Here is a 20,462-nt window from a genome sequence, read left to right on the forward strand (position 1 = left end):
ACATTCTCTCACCTTCGAATCAAACTTCAGACCACATCCGATTTTCAAGAAAATATTTTCTTAAATTTTCTTAAAATTTATCAAAAAATTATTTTTCAATAAAATTCCAGAAAATTAATAACAAAAATTCTTGTAGCAATGCCTATACAGAGTGTTCGTACAATGTCGTTGCATTCAATCAACATTGCCTATGCGATGATAGAGTACAATAATAGGACAAATTCTGTTGGTTTGTGATATTAAATTTTTGTTTCACAAATATTTCTATGTTCTTGTTCTGTTGCGTCAGTTACGGCATTATTTAACAACAAATAAAGCGATATATACTACTGATGCTGTACATGTTTTTTGAAATATAAAAACAAAATCAAAGGCTAGTGTTCAATCAGTTTTTTGTTAGTTTTTGCAAGAGCAATGACAATCAAGTAGAGTTTGAAGAGAAAAAGTAATAGATTTAATGGTTACAGACATAATTGAAAGGATAACAGGTCAATTAGTGCCTTAGGAAAAACAGCGTTTTTTACCCTTTATATCCTTATCCTATTTATTTAGTGTATGTGTTATTACAAAGTTCTACACAAATATCCTATCCTAATTCAATGACATTGAAGCGAACGAATTTTTTCATTTTTAAGAGGTTCGTGTTTCCTGAAAAGCTTAACGCGGAAAGGGTTATTTAACGTTGACTTCGCGTCAGAAGAAAACAATGTAAAGATTTTTAACATGACAACAGTTACTAAAGAAAGAGTTGAGATAAAAGAAAAAACATTCAGTCCGTAAACTTTCAGGTAACTTCAAATTACAACAAAACTTTTTGTGATGGAGGCATTGCGTAAGCATGCGAAAACTATTGATTCTGATAGAAGTAGTATTCCCAGTTGGTTCCTCAGTATAACTCTTCAGACTTCACCCTCGAAATAAAATGTCCAATTTTTTCCACTCGGTGAACAAATAACTAGTGTGTTTCGTCACTACGGAAATGTTTCTTCTGAGATAATTTCTATTCCAGGAACGGGTGCCCTTTGCAAAGCATTTTTTTTCTCTCTCTCTCTCGATTGAACATTTGAAATAAAAAATAATAATTGAACTACGACTAGATGAACAGAACAATCACATTAGAAGCCCAGACCTTGTTTTTTTTTCATATTAAATTTCTCTTTGCGTGAAACCATTTCAAAGAGGGCTTTAAGGATATAATTAGCTATAAAGTGAAAGAAAAAAAGGAAACTCAAAAGAAAAGAAAAGTAAATTCGATGAGAAAATATTTTGTTTAATTCTATTATTTACATCGTTTACTTGTTTATCTACGATCTATAAAAAAATTTATTTTATCAAATTTTGAAAATTTTGCATTTTACAACAACGACAGAAAAAAAATGGGCAAAATGCGTGCACAATGGAACGCAATATTAACACCCTTTCTTTCCGTCGTTGGGTACACTTAATCATTATTTTTTTTTACCTAAAACTTAAATTTGGTTTGCATAAATTAATAGTCTTAAAAACTAGTAACTTTGTTACTTTTCTACTTTAGTTTAAATAATTTACACGTAATCTACGCTCTTAGCAGTGATATTCTAGTAATTCGATAACCGGGTCGCAACAAATTAACAATTTAATTTTGTCGTGTCGATTTCATTAAATTGTCAATGTTAGTAATGGAACCGGGGAAAAATATATTTAAAAAGAAAAACAATGAAATAATCACTTCAAATCTGCTTCAATTTTCTGCGGGTAAAGTGAAAAGAAAACATATTTTCACAAAAGAATATAAAACAAAACAAAAAGAATTCATTTGATATAAATCGTTGAACATCACATTTGGAAAAAGGCAACACACATCCAAATCCAATTGTCGATTTCCATGCTGGTCGATAGGGAAAAAAAGGATTTTCTTCAAATAAATAAATAACCTTTCGACCCACAAAGTTAAGCCGTTAAAAAAGTTTACGAGAAAATCGACTCTCTGTACGTCTACTATCGATCGACAGAGCGACTTCATTTTGATTAAATCAGAAGTGTTTCCATCGACCTATCGATTTCAATGCGCGATAAACCTTTGGTGTGGAGAGAAGACAAATTTCACATGTTCAATTTTGGGGGAGATATAACTGCTACAACGAAGTTATACACTGGTCATCGGTCAATGCTACTATAAAATCAAATTTTCTTACAGCCATTGGTCATGGGAGACGCACTACAGACATGCCCGTCACGTCCCATACATAACATAATATTCATACGACAATGGGTATCTAGGATACATGGCGGTACTTTTGATATTAACCAGATGTTGCCTGTAAACGGTGCCTTGAGTATATTCCCACCGATCTTTTTAAAATTATTGTCTTTTCCGGAAGGTGCACTAGCGTGCCAGATCTCTAAGAACGAAAATTGATCATATAAAACTAATTCCTTCATTCTCAATGTTTCGGGCCGTCTGCCCGTTTCTCGTCGTTTTAGTTAAATTTTTCTTTTTTTTTTGAATGAGCGAATTCATCTAAATCGCTCTCCTAATTGTTTGATTTTTTGATGTGTCGGTGGGATAGTGAATTGATTAGTTTTCTTGACCGTCGTCAAAGCATTTGTCACTGAATCATTTGCAGTACTTTAGTCTTGTCGTATTACCCAGGGAACATTTTGGGAAAATACTTTCCCACATTTTCACAGACTTTTTTTCCAAATTTTTGGGAAAATTTGCCAAAAGAAATTCTTATAAAAATTGTCACTGATCTTACTCCAATCCGCAAAGTCCTGTTCCAGTTTTCTTCCATTAAAATGTCTATTTCTGTTCATCTTTGCACTTCTTTTCTAATTCATAGATTCACATGAATTTTTTACGGGATAGCCAAATGGCAAGAAGAAAATTGAACCCTAAGAAGCCATGCAATTCATCATCTTTAGCTTTTCGATGTTTTCGTATCTAACACCGACCGAAAATTGTATATAAATCAAATCCGTTGAACAAATTGGAAGTTTCCCAGAGATAAAAATGATGATTTATTCATACGAATGAGTTATAATATGAAGAAATCGACAATGTCGACCTGGCCTCTCTGCGTCTGCCATTTTTCCAATCGGATGTGCTGGGCATTTTGTAATTTTTCTAAAAAAAATAATAATAAATTTTCTACTTTTGTGTAATTGACCAATTATATGTTCATTGTTCAGTCGCAACAACGATGACAACACTGAATTGGAATGAATTACAAAATTAATCAGATGGCTGCAAGTTTTTTAAATTTAATTTTTTTTTGTTTCTTTACATTTTTGTTTATTAGCTAAATTAATTTACTGTGTTTTTAAAGTAGTTTTTCTTCACTTTTTTCATATTAATTTAATTTAATTTAAAATTGTTTTCTTTATATTTATAACTTTCTTTGCAATTTTATTTTCCTTTAAATTTAGTTCGTTTATTTGTACCATCGGCGCTCGCGTTACGCCACATTACAAAATCAAAATAAAAATCACTATCACAGAATTCGACATGGTTTGTTTGCTATACATTTTTCTTTTAATTTTTTTTTATAAATTTAAATATATATCGAAACAGACGTCAAAAGTGTTCATTGTTTTGGTTGGTTTTTCCATTTTGTTTTTTCTTCTTCTTCTTGCTTTTAATTAAAAAATAAAATAAAACGACGAATGGGCTCTCAATTAAATCGTTTGTCTTTTTTCTTTTTATTAACTTTGGTTGCAGTATCAAACGAAAATTTATTTTCATATCCCGTTTTTTTGGTGGTTCCGCTGCTTTTTTTCCATTTATTTTTTCCTTATTGGCATTTCAATCAATTTCCAATTTTAATTGACCGAGAAACGATAACCACAAAAAAAGCTATTTTTTATCCAGCAAAAAATAAAATTATTTCTGTAAGATACTATGCCTTAAACGATTTCTTCGATCGCATCGGCACAATGCATATGTAGCCAGCGCTTATGTCACAACCACTTACAAGTAAATTTTTCAACACCGAATTCGACGTCGGCTGCTGCTGCTGCTGCTGCTGCTGCTGATGTTGTTGTTGCTGCTGCTGCTGCTGCTGCTGCTGTTGTTGTTGCTGTTCAATCAATTGCATTTGTGAATTTTTATCCAATGTCCATTTCGCTGTCGATTCCATTTTGATCGGTCGGTCCTCTTTCAATCGAACGCGTTGCTGCTGCTGAGTCGTTGGTGCTATCAATTGTTGTAATAACTGAGGCGCTGACTGTTGCTGTTGTTGTTCGAATGTGGGCTTAACGCGTTTCGTTCCATTCAGTTCCAGTGACGATTGATGCAACGGACGTTTGTTGTATGTGCGAGGCGGAGATTTTAGAACACGATTGGTATTAGTTTGTTGTATCGGACTGTGGTTCGACATTGTTTTTATGATTGGCGGAGGATTGATCTGTATAAGATCGTTCATTGACCATTGGTCCTGATTTGAATCTGGAAACGAGACAAATTTCATTCGAACGATTAAATGAGTCGCATTTTTTTGTTATCATCTCAAATGAACAATGTATAACAGATGCGGTCAACTTAGTGACTCATCCCCCCGCATTAAACATTCTGAATTTTGATGGCAACAGGATAGTGTGAAATATTTCCGTTGCACGTGACTAGTGCGTGAATGTTCGAAGCAAACGTATGGAATAGAATACAATGAAACTACTGCCTCTGTGAAAGGAAATCGGGGTTGAGCTGGTTGTATGCCAAGCAAACACCGACACGTAAATGTGTGTATGATGGCAAAAGAAAATAGTAAATTTCTATCTCACGTGACTCTCTAACAACAAAAACCACTTCCAATATGAAACGAAGAGGCGAAATATTTTCATTTATTCTTTGGTTCGTTGTGTGTGAAAACCGAATTCGAAAAAGAAAAACTGTCGATCATCAAAAATGAATCAACCGCAACCGCATACATTGTGTATATATTTTCCACATACCATTAATGTCAATCAACTCTAATTTTCAATAAATCTGAAAATTCCATTCCCAATTTTTCATAAATTCAATTCGCGTGACATTGAAATTTTTTCTAATTTTCTTCTCAGACACAAACATACACACAGACACACCGGGACAGATCATCATCAATTTCTTTGTCCCGCTATTTTGTCCCGTGTGAGAAATGAGACAGAAAGAAAAAAAAATCTCCGCACATTATTTAAGGCGCTTATTTTTAGAACATTTTTTAATTGATACACTCTTGGCACCCGCACCTCATTTATGTAACATTTTTCTTGTTTTTATTTTGTTTTTATAAACATTACGGATATACAATCAACTGGTCCAACGATGTGACCGAGACGAGATTTAATGAATTGTTAATTGCAGTGTCGTGTGCTTCTCTCATTGGAATCTAAATTTCCCCATCTATTCACTGGCCCTTTTTCAAAAAAGACAAATCCCTTACCAATTGCTCCACATCTTATCAATTTACTTACTTTTGTTATACACTTGCTTCATAATCCCCTCCGACGTAATCATACCACCGTTTCCGCCGTTCGTCGCATTCGGATCTGTTGTTCGACTTTTCTTCAAATCCATTTGTTCACCGTTCTGATTCATTTGCGTTAAATTGTTATTGGCCGATAGTAATGCGGCCGCCAGACTGGAATCCTTAAAATGTTCATTCTGTAACGCCTCGCGGATGTCTTTGTGTAAACTCAATTCGTCGGAAAATGCACTCCACATCAAATCTTCGGTCAGCAATGGCAAATCGTCATTTTCATTCATCGGAATATATGGAGCACGCATCGTTAGATCGATGTCATCTTCACAGTTCATGGTCATAAATGCAAATTCGTCATCATGGCTCAATGAGTTGGGACTGCAGAGGGAAGGTAAACTGCTGCTGTTGGGACTCTGAAAATGGAAAAGAAAATCCAATTAATAAAAGCGTGATTCGAAGGTCAGTTCAATTTTATATCATTTCAAATGCAAGTCAAACCAAAGCACTACGACACTGTATATCATGTCCAGCATGTACCTAATTTTAATCAATCAATCTCTATAATGAACAAAAAAAGGAATATATTATAGAAATGGACAGCGGTACATTGTTCATTTAACAACAATATGGTCACAGTCATTTTTATATCACAGACAAAAGTGCTATATGTATGCAGTGAGTGTGCATTGTGCCATGGTAGGGCGATTACATAGAAAATGCATTCATGATATTCAGCAACGACAGACAGATTGCAAAAAAATAGTAATACAAAATTACATAAAAAGTTTTTAATTTAATTGAGGTTTATTCCTTGTCTCTATATATCTCTCTCTCTCTCTCTCTCTCGAATCGTTTTTTTTTTTGTTCGTCACATATTGAGCACGTCACATGAAAACGAAATAAACCGGAGATTCGTTTCGAATAAATTTTTATTGGAACAATCTTAAAATATTGCGCAATTATATAGACGCTGTAGAAGGCTTTGGAGGAAAGGGAATGATAGAAATATATAGGAGGAAAATGTTTGCAATTAAATTTTAATTAAAATTGTGGAAATCGAAGTGGAAAGATGACCAGCGGTCATATAATATATCTGTTTTTAGTAGCGACAATATCTCCGAAAAATTTCACTTTGTTCAAGAACATCCATGCCCGTGTAATTTGTAGGCCTTTCTGAACTCAAATCTTCTTCCGTATAGAAGCTAATTAATCAATCGCACGTTTTTTAACTGATGAATGTGAATTTTAGTTGTTAGAATTGATTAGAATGAACACGAACCTTGATGAGTCTAAGTCTATTTGACAAGATACAAAACCCTGAATTGTAAATGGTTTTGCAGGATAATTGTACAAGCTCTCACATTTCATGTCCATAGTATCTGTATCATGTTATTTATGTCTTGATAATTCGTAGAACACGAATCAGATTTTCTTGAAATTCCGTTGCCTTGATTCACTCAAGCAGAGCAGTCATATTGATGGAGTCTTTCTCAGAAATTGAGCTTGATAATAAACGCATTGCACAAAAATGCATCGTGTGCAGCTGATTAAACACGACTGAATTTCCTTTTACTTTATTTTGACTAACCCCTTGCGAGTTTAATATATATCTAACCAATAACAACAAATAAAATGGAAAGTAGACTTGATCGATGTAACAATTTTTGAAAAGTAGGATTAGATCAGAGGCAACATACACATGACTCTGAATCGATAAAGGCACGACAACAACGAGTCATGCAATTCACTTGATTTTTTTCTTAATTAAAAATTCATTTGAAATGGAGGTAAAGGCTGACATGACTTGAATGTATGGTATTTTGTGTCTCTGTAAATTATATCGACTAAACCTTAAGAGATGTCGTTCGACAGTGGAGCGGTTAAACAGTATTTTCCACCAAAACAAAATCGAAACCATAAAACACTTATTGATATTGTGTGGAGATATCATTAGCTCAGCGAGAGGTGAATACAAGATAAACTCAAATTATAAGTCGCATAATGTTGCGTATTTATATGGCCGTATAGCCAAACGATATTTATATTCTCATATTTATTGAGGCATTTAATTATATGATTGGACGGTCGTTTTTTAAATTGATTTAGATACTACGTATTTAGCGAAGGTGTAAAACAATTTAGGTATAACGAACAAGAATACAGCAGAGCAAAAAAAAATCATACGAGAAAATAATCACATCGACATTAGATGTATTGCATATGAGATACTACTGGTATACATGGCAAAAATATAAAACGGTTTCGAACATGCGGTGAAACTGTTAAATGATAATAATTAGTTTGATTAAAATTTAAAAAAAAAAAACGAAAAACAAATTATTTAATTAATTTGTTTTAGAGGTGTTGTTATAATGATAGCATGCGACTCGTAAGTTAAATAATGCCATTAAAATTCAATAGAGAACGTTCGTTGTTGTGTATAAGAAAAAGAATGTCGTTTTGTTGATTCAACAACGAGACACCGTGCTCTACACTATCGTTTAAGACCGAAATGAACAATGATTAAGTCACTTTTCCAAAAATCGACGTATCATCGAGACGACCTTTTTGAGGCTTTATCGTATATTCGACGCAGTATTTCAGTCATTCAAGACTTATAAAATAATTAGATGCCTCTAAGTCTCTGGTAATCATTTGAAATACTGTGGCTTATTGTTCGATTGGAAAACTATTTTAAAAGGAACAGGTGCACAGTTGTTGGAAATTTTGAGCCTTTTCAATGTATCCAGTCTACGATACTGATGTATTAGTTATTTTCGTAGCCAACTGATACCACATTGCATCGTCATAAGTCTCAAAGTGTCAGCATAATATTTAGAGGCTACTGGCTAAGAAAGCATAGGATAGAAGAAATCGGATTTAGTTCACTAAAAATTAAATTTTTGATAGAGAAATCAAGGGAGTCTTTGTGGACGTTAGCTAATTAAAAGCTGGGCCCTGATTCATCCTTCCCTGACAGTCTGTATATTTCATGGTTCGACAACCGAAAGAAATCAACCCCGTAACCAGTGGTTTTTATTCCTTTTAGAGCCAGAACTCATAAAATGATTTTCGATTTCGTAATAAAACAAAATTGTTGGAGTGACCTTAACGCTTAACTTTTTGAAAATTGCTAAATTTCATAACCAAATTCGACCGATAAAATTTCCAACAATAGAAGCAATTTTCTTGGCTAAGTAATATGTACCGAGTATATTGCAACGGGAATTAATGAAACATCATTCGATCGTTTTCCAGAAATTCTCCAAAATTTATGCTAGAATATTGCATCTATTGCACTGTCTACGTTTGCCGAATATTATAATCAAATTGAGTTTTGTTTTACTTGTGTCAAATAACGAAAATCTGTGCGAAATTCATGCACTGCCTCAGTTTGAGAATCACATGAATATATGAATATTTCGACCGTAAAGTTTGTTATTGATTGTATGCACAAATGTGATAGTAGAAATTGGACCAATTATGGAAGTTATGCGGGAACAAACGGATGAACTCACTGATTGATAGACTAGCAAAACTTCCATTTAACTCCCCCCAGCACCCTGCCTCTTCAAACCAAAACAATCCAGTTAAAAAACCATTTTCCACTTACTTTTGACGAATCTCTCGGTGATAGAACATTTGGTGTACCAATTGTGTCATTTGAATCGTCTCTGTAGTTCATGAATGGATCCACATTCGCCTTACTGTTCTGTGCGTCAAATTGTCCGATATCGTCGGGAAGAAGTGTCCCATAACCGTCGGGTAATATAAATCCGTCAAACATTTCACCGAATAGCGGTGTGGATACATCGAGCGGTATACATTCGTCGCCAGCTGTTGGTGCAAGGTTGGCAAGGTCGTCTTGCTCTTCCTTGAGCACTGAATTTCGGGAAAAAATAAAGAATTTTGGTTAACAATAAATTGAGCACTACGTCGATCGGCTGATTCAAATCGAAACGAAGGCTTGGCATGGTTTCAACAGTCCCCCAAGGATTTGAGAGATTCTCAATCAAATTTTTGGGATACTTTTTACGACTATGAGATAACCGAACCGAATCATCAACAAATCATTCATAATATGCGGTCCGTTGTTGTAAACGAGAAATGTTTCGAGTTGTTTTCTTCTTGGGGCGAAAATGTTTATTGAACAGACGATATTGAAAATAGCTGAAGTTGTCGAATTCTTTGCAGTTAAAAATATGTTGTAAAGTAAATGCTGCTTACAACACATATTTAGGGCCTAGGAATATAATCGGAAATTCCAGTGTGTTCTGTGCACTCATTGTGAATCGAAAATAACATTTTATCTTGCAAAAAAATTTCCCTTCTGTTCGATTTCATTAAATAAAGTAGAACGTTGTAAACATCCGACAGAGCAGGGGATGTCTGATATGGTTTAATTCTTAGCTTCTTGAATTGTACATTTTGTAATGCATTCCGATATTTCGAATAAAAGAAATTGAAGTGAAAATGAGAATCGCAATAGATTTAATGTAATTGGGCGGTCGGAACGTATAAAATTTACAGCTTCAAGCTTTAAAAACGTTTTCTATTGCACTGTGCAGAATACAGACACGTAAATAGGGAGCATAGTTCTTAAAGTAAATCCTCGGGCTGTACCTTCAAAATGCATAACACCATTGGATTAGCTCAAGTCAAACCCTAATCATAAAAACCTTTGAAGCCTTTGTCGTTCCCATTTTTGTAAATAAATTCTACTCACTGTTAGCTGTCGAATCATTTCCTTCGTCCAGAAACATAAGAAGACTCCTGTTCATATCTTCTGTACGCGGTGCGAATAATTTTGCCGTATTAGATTGGGATCGGGCGTTTAGCGTTGCCAATGGCGTAAACACAGATGCAGTCACCGACTGTGCTCGTGATGGTATGGGCAATTTTGACGGCGCAATATCGGCAACGGATGAAAATACCGATGCTGTCACTGATCGCGGTTTATGTTCCGTGATTATTGGCGGCGATGGTGGCAATAATTTGACCGTTCTCAAATTGTTTACGACGGTTGATGGCGTACAATTGCGATTGATTGCAGACGGTTTGTCGAGTTTTTTCTCGATAATTTCTTTGTCACTTTCATTTATTTCTGTATTCAGTTCAATTGGTTTTTTAGATTTTTGACGCGCCTCCAATTGAGCACATGTATAGATATCATTTTCGTTTTCGATACCACTGTAATCAAAGAATAGAAATGTTTTTTTGTTGTTGTTGTTGCTGGCTTTTATGCTGCGATTGCTGCTCCTTCTTGTCCGTGTGTGTTTCACAATTTTACAATCCGTATGTTATACAACAAATTGTAAATTTCAGAAAGCACGAGTACACCGTTTTTGAATACTTGAATCAGTTTTATTTTGAATGCAACTCGGATTTTAATTATAGCCCGTGTATGCAAACGCAGCCAAGAAATATTTCTTTTTTTAGGTTTTTCGAATATATTACCCGATTAAAATATATATAAAAAAACGCACACGCGACAAAATCACGCAATGTTATTTTAGATAAAAGTTTTTTTTAATAAAAAATAAAATTTAAAAATGTTTTTGATTCATTCAAAAAAAAATTAAATTAAAATCAAACGTGGTACCACATAACAAGAAATTATTTTTTTTGTCCCAAAATTTATTAGATTGTTTTCAACTGAGCAAAATTCAACCAAAAAAAAATTGTTTTGTAAAGAAATTGGTATTCTATTATATCACCATCACACCAGTGTGTTACTATCTCGATTTGGGGTCGACCTTCTGATAATTGTACAATAAAATGATAAGTAATAATAATAAAATGTTCTACTATAAATTTTTCGATGTCTAATACCCGAGTCGTGTTGTTATACGGAGATGTGATATTTATTCTCAATACCACCAATAACATTTATGTAATGCATTTTCTCTCTCTTTGGGGTTACGCAATCATAAAATGCTTTTTTTTTAAATATCAAAATGAGTAACAATTGCTGCTGTGCTAGTGCTGTTGTGTGATGCGTTGTGGCGGCTATTATAATGTTGTACAGAAAAAAAAATTGTTCTTATTCCGTTTTATACTTATGTTCCATGGGAAACTGGTAATTCAGAACTTTTTTTACTTTTGGTCAAACTGATTTTCATTTCAATTTTTTTTTTAAATTTTATTGTTTATTTTGATCTCGTTTAATTGAGTCGATAAACACACAATTGTTTTAATTTTAATGTCTATTTATCGGCAGAATGACAACGTATCTACTCATTAAACTGTTTTCATTAAAAAAAAAAACTAAATAACTCAAATAACACACTCACACACAACTGGGTAATAATTAGTCAAATTTGTTCTTTTCTTTTCCCATTGAAAAAGTACAACATTAACATAATATGCAAATTAAAAAATTTGCTTCCATTTATTAAACCGATGCATTCACCATAATGATTAGAGGTTCGAAAATAATAAAAAAATTATAAATAAAACACAGAAGAGTTGTGTTTATTCGCAAAAACTAAATTGAATAATCACAATCCACTGATACGGATAAGGATGGATATATATCAAACAATGTACATTTCGTATATATGATGATGTATCAGATGTATTGTATACCGAGACGGGTGTAATAATATACACGATTGTGTATAACGTTTTTCTTCTTTTATTTATTTTTATTTTTTTGTTTAAATTCTTCCGCGGATGACTTGTGTGTAAATTTTTACCTTTTTGTTATACTGCCAAGACATCTGTTAGCGACAATGAACACACACACACACAACACAAACAACAGAGCAATGGTCTACGGTTAGTATTTACACTGTAAGATTGTGTGTTACGAAGCTAATGTTCAAACCAACAAAGAAACGATTAATGATTTATATCCGGCCATTCTGTAGTAATTCGACATAACCGGTCGCCAACAATTAACAATTATAGTTTTTGTTCGTGGTATGCTCGATTCTTCATTAAATTATCAATGTATAGTAAATGTGAACCGCGGGAAAAATTATATTATTATAAAGACAAACAATGAAATTAATCACTTTCAAATCTGCCTCAATCTTCTGCGGGTAAAGTGAAAAGAAAACTATCTTTTCAAAATAGAACATATTAACAACAAAACAAAAGAATTCATTTGAATATAATCGTTGAACATTCACCATTTGGAAAAAGCAACACACACTCAATCCGATTGTCGCATTTCCCAATGCCTGGATCCGATAGGTGAAAAAAAGAGATTTCTTCAAATACATAAATTTAACCTTTCGACCCACAAAGTTAGCCATCGGTTAAAAAAGTTTTACGCAGAAAATCGACTCTCTGTTACGTCCTACTATCGATCGACAGAGCGACTTCATTTTTGATAAATCAGAAGTGATTTCCATCGACCTATCGATTTCAATGCCGCGATAAACCTTTGGTGGTGGAGAGAAGGACAAATTATGCACATGTTTCAATTTTGGGGGAGATTATAACTGCTACAACGAAGTTTATTACACTGCGTCATCAGGGTCCAATGCTACTATAAAATCAATTTTCTTGACAGCCATTTGGTCATGGGAGACGCACTACAGACATGCCCGTCGCGTCCCATACATAACCATTTAATATTGTGATACGACAATGGTATCTAGGAACTACATGGCCTACGTTGTACTTTCGATGATATTTAAACAGATGTTGCTGTCAAACGCGTGCCTTTTTTGAGTATATTTTCCCACGATCTTTTTAATATTATTGTTTTTCTCTCGGTAAGGTGTCCACTGTTTTTTTACGTATGCCAGAATCTCTAAGGAAACGAAAATTGATCATATAAAACTAATTCCTTCATTCTCAATGTTTTCGGCGCCGTTCTGCCCGTTTTCGTCGTTTTAGTTAATTTTCTTTTTTTTTTGAATGAGCGACATTTCATCTAAATCGCTCTCTTAATTGTTTGGATTTTTTCCGATGTGTCGGTGCCCCGGGATTAGTGAATTGATTAGTTGTCTTGACGTCGTCAAAGATTTTGTCATCTGAATCATTGCAGATACTTTAGTCTTGTCGTGATTACCCAGGGATACATATTGTGGGAAAATACTTTCTCCCACATTTTCACAGACCCTTTTTTCTCCAAATTTTTGGGAAAAATTTTGCCAAAAGTATACTCTCTATTCTCTCTCATCCTCATAGTAGATGGCTTGGGGAATCCTGTTTCAGTCTTTCTTCCTTAAAATGTCTATTTCTGTTCCATCTTGCCATCTTTTCTAACTCATAGATTCACATGACATTTTTTTTTACGGAGATGCAAATGGCAAAGAAGAAAATTGAACCCTAAGAGCCATGCAATTCATATTCTTTAGCTTTTCGCATGTTTCGTATCTACACCCCTTGAACCGAAAATTGTCCTTACTAAATCAAATCCGTGAACAAACATTGGAAGTTCTCCCAGAGATAAAAATGATGATTTTTATTCGAAATGAGTTAATAATATGAAGAAATCGACAATGTCGACCTGACCTCTCTGCGTCTGCCATTTTTCCAATCGGATGTGCTGGGATTTTTGTATATTTTTCTAAAAAAATAATAATAAAATTTTTACTTTTGTGTAAATTGACCAATTTATACTGTTATTGTTCTCAGGTCGTCAACAACGATGACAACACTGAATTGTGAATGAATTACAAAATTAATCACATGGCTGCAAGTTTTTTAAATTTAATTTTTTGTTTCTTACATTTTGTTTATATAGCCTAAACTTATTTACTGTGTTTTTAAAGTAGGATTTTTCTTCACTTTTTTCAATATTTAATTTTAATTTAATTTAAAATTGTTTTTCTCTAATTATCAACTTTCTTTGCCAATTTTATTTTCTTTAAATTTAGTTCGTTTATTTGTACATCGCGCGCTCGCGTTAGCCCCACATTACAAAATCAAATAACAATCACATATCAAGAATTCGACATCGGTTTGTTTGCCTATACATTTTGTACTTTTAATTTTTTTACTCTATACAATATTAAATACTATATCGAAAACACGACCCGTCAAAGTGTTCATTGTTGGTTGGTTTTCAATTTTGTTTTCATTCTTTTCTGTGCTTTAATTTAAAAATAAAATAAAAGACGATGGGGCTCTCAAATTAAAATCGATTTGTCTTTGTTTTCATTTTTTATGTAACTTTGGTTCAGTATCAACGAATTTATTTTCATAATCCGTTATTTTGTGGTTCCGCTGCTTTTTTTTCGATTTATTTTTTCTTATTCCATCGCATATTCACATCAATTCTCCAATTTTAATTGATCGAGAATCCGATAACACGAAAAAATGCTATTTTAGTCCGAATGCAAAAATAAAATTAGTTCTGTAAGATACTATGCTTAAATCGATTTCTTCCGATCGCATCGGCTCACAATCATATGTGCCGCCTATGTTCACCTAACACTTACAAGTCAATTTTCAGATCATGCGGTACTGAGTCGGCTGTACTGTGCGGCTGCTGCTGCTGCTGCTGATTGTTTGTTGGTTTGCTGCTGCTGCTGTGTGCCTGCTCGTTGTTGTTGCTGTCAATTCTAATATTTGTGAATTCTTTAGTCCAATTCCATTTCGCTGTCGATTCCATTTTTGATCGTCGGTCCTCTAATCGAACGCTGCTCGACGGGCAAAGAACTGACGCTGACTGTTGTGTTTGTTGTTCGAATGTGGGCTAAGCGTCGTTCCATTCAGTTCCCAGTGAACGATTCGATCAACGGGACGTTTTGTATGCGGGGGAAGATTTTAGAAACACGATTCGGTATTAGTTTGTGTTGTTGGTGACTGTGGTTCGACATTGCTTTATTATGCATTGCGCGGTAGCGATGATCTGCTTATAAGACGTACGTTCATTTGAGCCATTTTGCGGTCATCGATTGAATTGGATTTTACTACGGCTATCATCAACTCCTGGAAGACCAAATTCCTCGTCGTAGTTGATGAATGGTGCACTATATAGTGTTTACCTATAGCTACAACTCTTGCTTCCACTCTTCTCTCCGTTGATACTGTCTCGCGAACTCCATTGCGGTCAACTTAGTCGTTTCACTTTCTCTCTCTCGCGCTCTCTCTCGCTCGCGCAACCCAGTTTTTTCTTCCTCTTCTTCCATAGTCACCACGATAGTCGTTACAACTTCCCCTCTTCCTCTTCCTCGCTCTCTTTTCGTGACTCTTAGTGCGGTGAATTGTTCGAAGCAAACGTATGAATGAACTTCAACTGAAACTTTATTCTCTGTAGAAAGGATAACTCTCGGCGGTTGAGCTGGTTGTATGCCAAGCACCACCGACACGTAAATGTGTGTTCCATGATGCAAAAGAAAATAGTAAATTTCTATCTCACGTGACTCTATTTAATAACAACAAAATTTTTTTCCAAATATGAAACGAGAGCTCTGCGAAAATATTTTCATTTATTCTTTGGTTCGTCATGTGTGTAAACCGAATTCGAAAAGAAAAATCTGTTCGCATCATCAAAAATGAATAACCGCAGCCGCATACTTGTGTATATATTTCTCCACATCCATTAATAGTCAAGTCACTCTAATTTTCAATAATCTGAAAATTCCCACTCTCCTCTCTTCGTACAAATCATTCGCGTGACATTGAAATTTTATCTAATCTCTCTCTCTAGATCTTAACGAATAATCTGGCTACATCAGCAGCCCATCGGGACAGATGATCGATGCCGAATTTTGTCCGCTACTTTTTGGTCCGTGGTTGATAAATGAGACAGAAAGAAAAAAAAATCTCCGCACTTATTTAAGCGCTCGTATTTTAGAACATTTTTTAATTGATCACATCTTGGCACCCGGCACCTACATTTTACTGTAACATTTTTTCTTGTCTTTATTTTGTTTTTCATTTTACATTACGGATATACAATCACTGGTCAACGATCGTGACCGAGACGAGTTTAATGAATTGTTAATTGCCCTAGTGTCGTGTGCTTCTTTCATTGGAATCTAAATTTCCCTCCCATCTATTCACTGGCCCCTTTTTCAAAAAGACAAATCCCTATACAATTGGCGTTCCACACTTCTTATCAATTTACTTACTTTTGTTATACACTTGCTGTCATAATCCCCTCCGAACCTGTAATCATACACCGTCTTTCCGCCGTTCGTGCATTTCGGGATCTCTGCGCTTCTCTCTTCTCTCTCGTGGTGCTCTCGCTTCTCTGCCATTCATTTGCTTAAATTTATTGGCCGATAGTAATGCGGCCGCCAGACGGAATCTGTAAAAATGTTCTTCTGTAAGCTCGCGGACTGATCTTTTGTAACACTTCTCTCGCTCCCGTGGGAAACTGCCTCCATCAAATCTTCGCGTCAGCAATGGCAAATCGTCATTTTTCATTCATCGGAATATATGAGCACGCATCGTTAGATCGATGTATCTTCACAGTTCATGGTCATAAATGCAAATTCGTCATATGGACTCCAATGAGTTTGGGACTGCAGAGGAAGTTTAAACTGCTGCTGTTAGGGACTCTGCAAAATGGAAAAGAACAATCCCAATTTAATAAAAACGTGATTCGAAGGTCAGTTCAATTTTATTCATTTCAAATGCCCAAGTCAAACCAAAAGCCACTACGACACTGTATATAACATGTTCCAGGCATGTACCATTTTAATCAATCAATCTCTTATAATGAACAAAAAAAGCGAATTAATATTATAGAAATGGACAGCCGTACATATGTTCAGTTACAACAATATGGTTCACAGTCATTTATATCACAGACAAAAGTGCTATATTGTACTGCAGTGAGTGTGGCATTGTTGCCAGGTAGGGCGATTACATAGAAATGCCATTCATGATATTTCAGCAACGACAGACAGATTGCAAAAAATAGTAATACAAATTAATTTAAAAAGTTTTGGTAAATTTAATTGAGGTTTATTCCTGGTCGTTATATATCTCTCTCGTCTCTCTCTCTCGAATCGCTTTTTTTTTTTGATTCGTCACATATTGAGCACGTTCACATGAAAACGAAATAACGGAGATTCGTTCGAATAAATATTTTATTGGAACAATCTGTAAAATTATTGCGCATTTATATAGACGGCTGATGTAGAAGGGCTTTGGAGGAAAGGAATGATAGAAATTATAGGAGTGAAGTTGCAATTAAATTTTAAATTAATTGTGGAAATCGAAGAGGAAGAGACCAGCGGTTCATAATATATATCTGTTTTTAGTAGCGACAATTTATCTCCCGAAAAAATTTCAACTTTGTCAAAAACATTGCCATGCCCGCTGTATTGTAGGCCTTTCTGAACTCCAAATCTTTTCCGTATAGAAGCCTAAGTTAATCAATCGCACGTTTTTTAACTGATGAATTGTGAATTTTAGTTGTTAAATTGATTAGATTGGAACACGAAGCCTTGGATGAGTCTAGTCTATATTGACAAGATACAAAAATCCCTGAATTGTAAATGGTTTTGCAGGGATAATTGCTACAAGCTCTCACAATTTCATAGTCCATAGTTCTGTATTCATGTTATTTATGTCTTGGATAATTGTAGAACACGAATTCAGTATTTTCTTGAAATTCCGTTGCTTGATTCACTCAAGCAGCAGAAGCAGTCATTTGATGGAGTCTTTTTCTCGAAATTGAGCTTGATAATATAACGCATTGCCACAAAAATGCATCGTGCTGCAGCTGATTAAACACGACTGAATTTCCTTTTAACTTTATTTTGACTAACCCCTTTGCGAGTTTATATATATACTAAACCAATAACAACAAATAAAATGCGAACAGTAGAGCTTGATCGATGTAACAATTTTTGAAAAAGTAGGCATTAGAATCAGGAGCACATACACATGACTCTGAATCGATAAGGCACGACACAACCGAGTCATGCAATTTTCACTTGATTTTTTTTCTTATATTAAAATTATTTGAAAATGGAGCGTGTAAAGGCTGACATGATTGAATGTTGGTATTTTGTGTCTCTGTAAACTTATATCGACTAAAACCTTAAGAGATGTCGTGTTCGACAGTGGAGCGTAAACAGTATTTTCACACAAAACAAATCGAAAACCATAAACACTTTATTTGATATTGTGTGGAGAATCATTTAGCATCAGCCGAGAGTGAATACAAGATAAACTCAATTATAGTCGCACTAATTGTTGGGTATTTATATGCGCCGTATAGCAAACGACTATTTATATTCTCATATTTATTGAGGCATTTAATTTATATGATTAGGACCGTTCGTTTCTTTTAATTGATTTAGATACTACCTATTTAGACAGAGCGTGGTAAAAAACAATTAGGTATAACGAAACACGAAATCAGCAGAGCCAAAAAAAAATCATACGAGAAAATAATCACATCGGATTAGATGATTGCATATGGATACTATGGTATACGTGGCAAAAAATAATTAAAAACGGTTTTGCAAATGCGGGTTGACACTGTTAAATGATAATAATTAGTTTTGATTAAAATTTAAAAAAAAAAACCGGAAAAACAAATTATTATTATTAATTTGTTTTAGGAGGATGTTGTTATAATCGATAGCATGACGATCCGTAAGTTAAATAATGTCCATTAAAACTCAATACAGCAGAACGTTCGTTGTATGTGATATAAGAAAAAAGAATGTCGTTTTGTTGATTCAACCCACGAGACACCGTGATCTAACACTATCGTTAAGACCGAAATGAACAATGGATTAAGTCACTTTTCCAAAACTCGACGTATCATCGAGACGACCTTTTTGAGGCTTTTATCGTATATTTCGACGCGAATTTCAGTCATTCAAGACTTATAAAATAATTTAGAATGCCTCTAAGTCTCTGGTAACTATTTGAATACTGTCGGCTTAATTGTTCGATTGGAGACTTAATTTTAAAGGAACAGGTGCACAAGTTGTTGGAATTTTCGAGCCTTTTCAATGTTATCAGTTTACGATACTGATGTATTAGTTATTTTTTCGTAGCACTGATTACCACTTGCATCGTCATAAGTTCTCACAAGTGTCCAGCATAATATTTAGAGGCTACTGGCTAATAAAGATAGGATAGAAGAATCGATTTAGTCACTAAAATTAAATTTTTGATAGAGAAATCAAGGAAGTCTTTGTGGACGTTAGCTAATTAACAGTGTGGCCCTGATTCATCCTTCCCTGACAGTTGCTTATTCATGTTCGACACCGAAAGAATCCAAACCAGTAACCAGCTTGGTTTTTTTTGTATTCTTTTAGACCACAGAACTATAATGATTTTCGATTTCGTAATAAAACAAAATTGTTGCAGTGACGTTAACGCTATTAACTTTTTGAAAATAAGATGCTAAATTTCACTAAACCAAATTCGACGAATAAAATTTCAACGCAATAGAAGCAATTTCTTGGGACTAAGTAATAGTAATAGTGTACCGAGTATATGTGCAACGGGGCGAGGTGGTGGGAGAACGGACGTTCGATTCGGGATGCGTTTGTCCGCCAAGATAATTCTCCAAAATTTATGCTAGAATATTAGCATCTATTGCACTGTCTACGTTTGCCGAATATTATAATCAAATTGAGTTTTGTTTTACTTGTGTCAAAGTAACGAAAATCTGTGCGAATATATGCACTTGCCCTCAGTTTGAGAATCACATGACATATATGAAATATTATCGACCGTAAGTTTGTTATTGATTGTATGCACATAATCTGTATAGTAGAAATTTGACCAATTATGGAAGTTTATGCGGGAACAAACGCGATGAACTCACTGATTGTTAGACCTAGCAAAACTTCCATTTAACTCCCCCCGCACCCTGCCCTTCAAACCAACAATGCCAGTTAAAAAAACTTTTCCACTTACTTTTGACGAATCTCTCGGTGACGTAGAACATTTTGCTGTACCAATTGTGTCTTGAATCGTCTCTGTAGTTCATGAATGGAGTCACATCCTTACTGTTCCTGTGCGTCAAATTGTCCTCGATATCGTCGGAAGAAGTGTCCATAACCGTCGGCGTACATATAAAATCGTCAAACATTCACGATAGCGGTTGTGGCCTCATCGAGCGGTATTACATTCGCT

General features: G+C 34.6%; 1 protein-coding gene across 2 annotated transcripts in view; it reads right to left on the reverse strand.

Annotated features, from left to right (window-relative positions):
* LOC119081730 (protein similar) overlaps nucleotides 1–20,462 on the reverse strand; it is a 91,098-nt gene that overhangs the window by 5,643 nt on the left and 64,993 nt on the right. For both annotated transcript variants that reach the window (XM_037190907.1, XM_037190899.1), the window contains exons 8-11: nucleotides 10,165–10,628; nucleotides 9,052–9,320; nucleotides 5,431–5,851; nucleotides 3,954–4,426 (exon numbers count right to left, since the gene is read on the reverse strand). In XM_037190907.1, the coding sequence (XP_037046802.1) occupies nucleotides 3,954–4,426; nucleotides 5,431–5,851; nucleotides 9,052–9,320; nucleotides 10,165–10,628 (1,627 nt within the window). The remainder of the gene's footprint in view (nucleotides 1–3,953; nucleotides 4,427–5,430; nucleotides 5,852–9,051; nucleotides 9,321–10,164; nucleotides 10,629–20,462) is intronic.

The sequence above is a fragment of the Bradysia coprophila genome, chromosome X, assembly GCF_014529535.1.
Source record: "Bradysia coprophila strain Holo2 chromosome X, BU_Bcop_v1, whole genome shotgun sequence".
NCBI classification, from domain to species: domain Eukaryota; kingdom Metazoa; phylum Arthropoda; class Insecta; order Diptera; family Sciaridae; genus Bradysia; species Bradysia coprophila.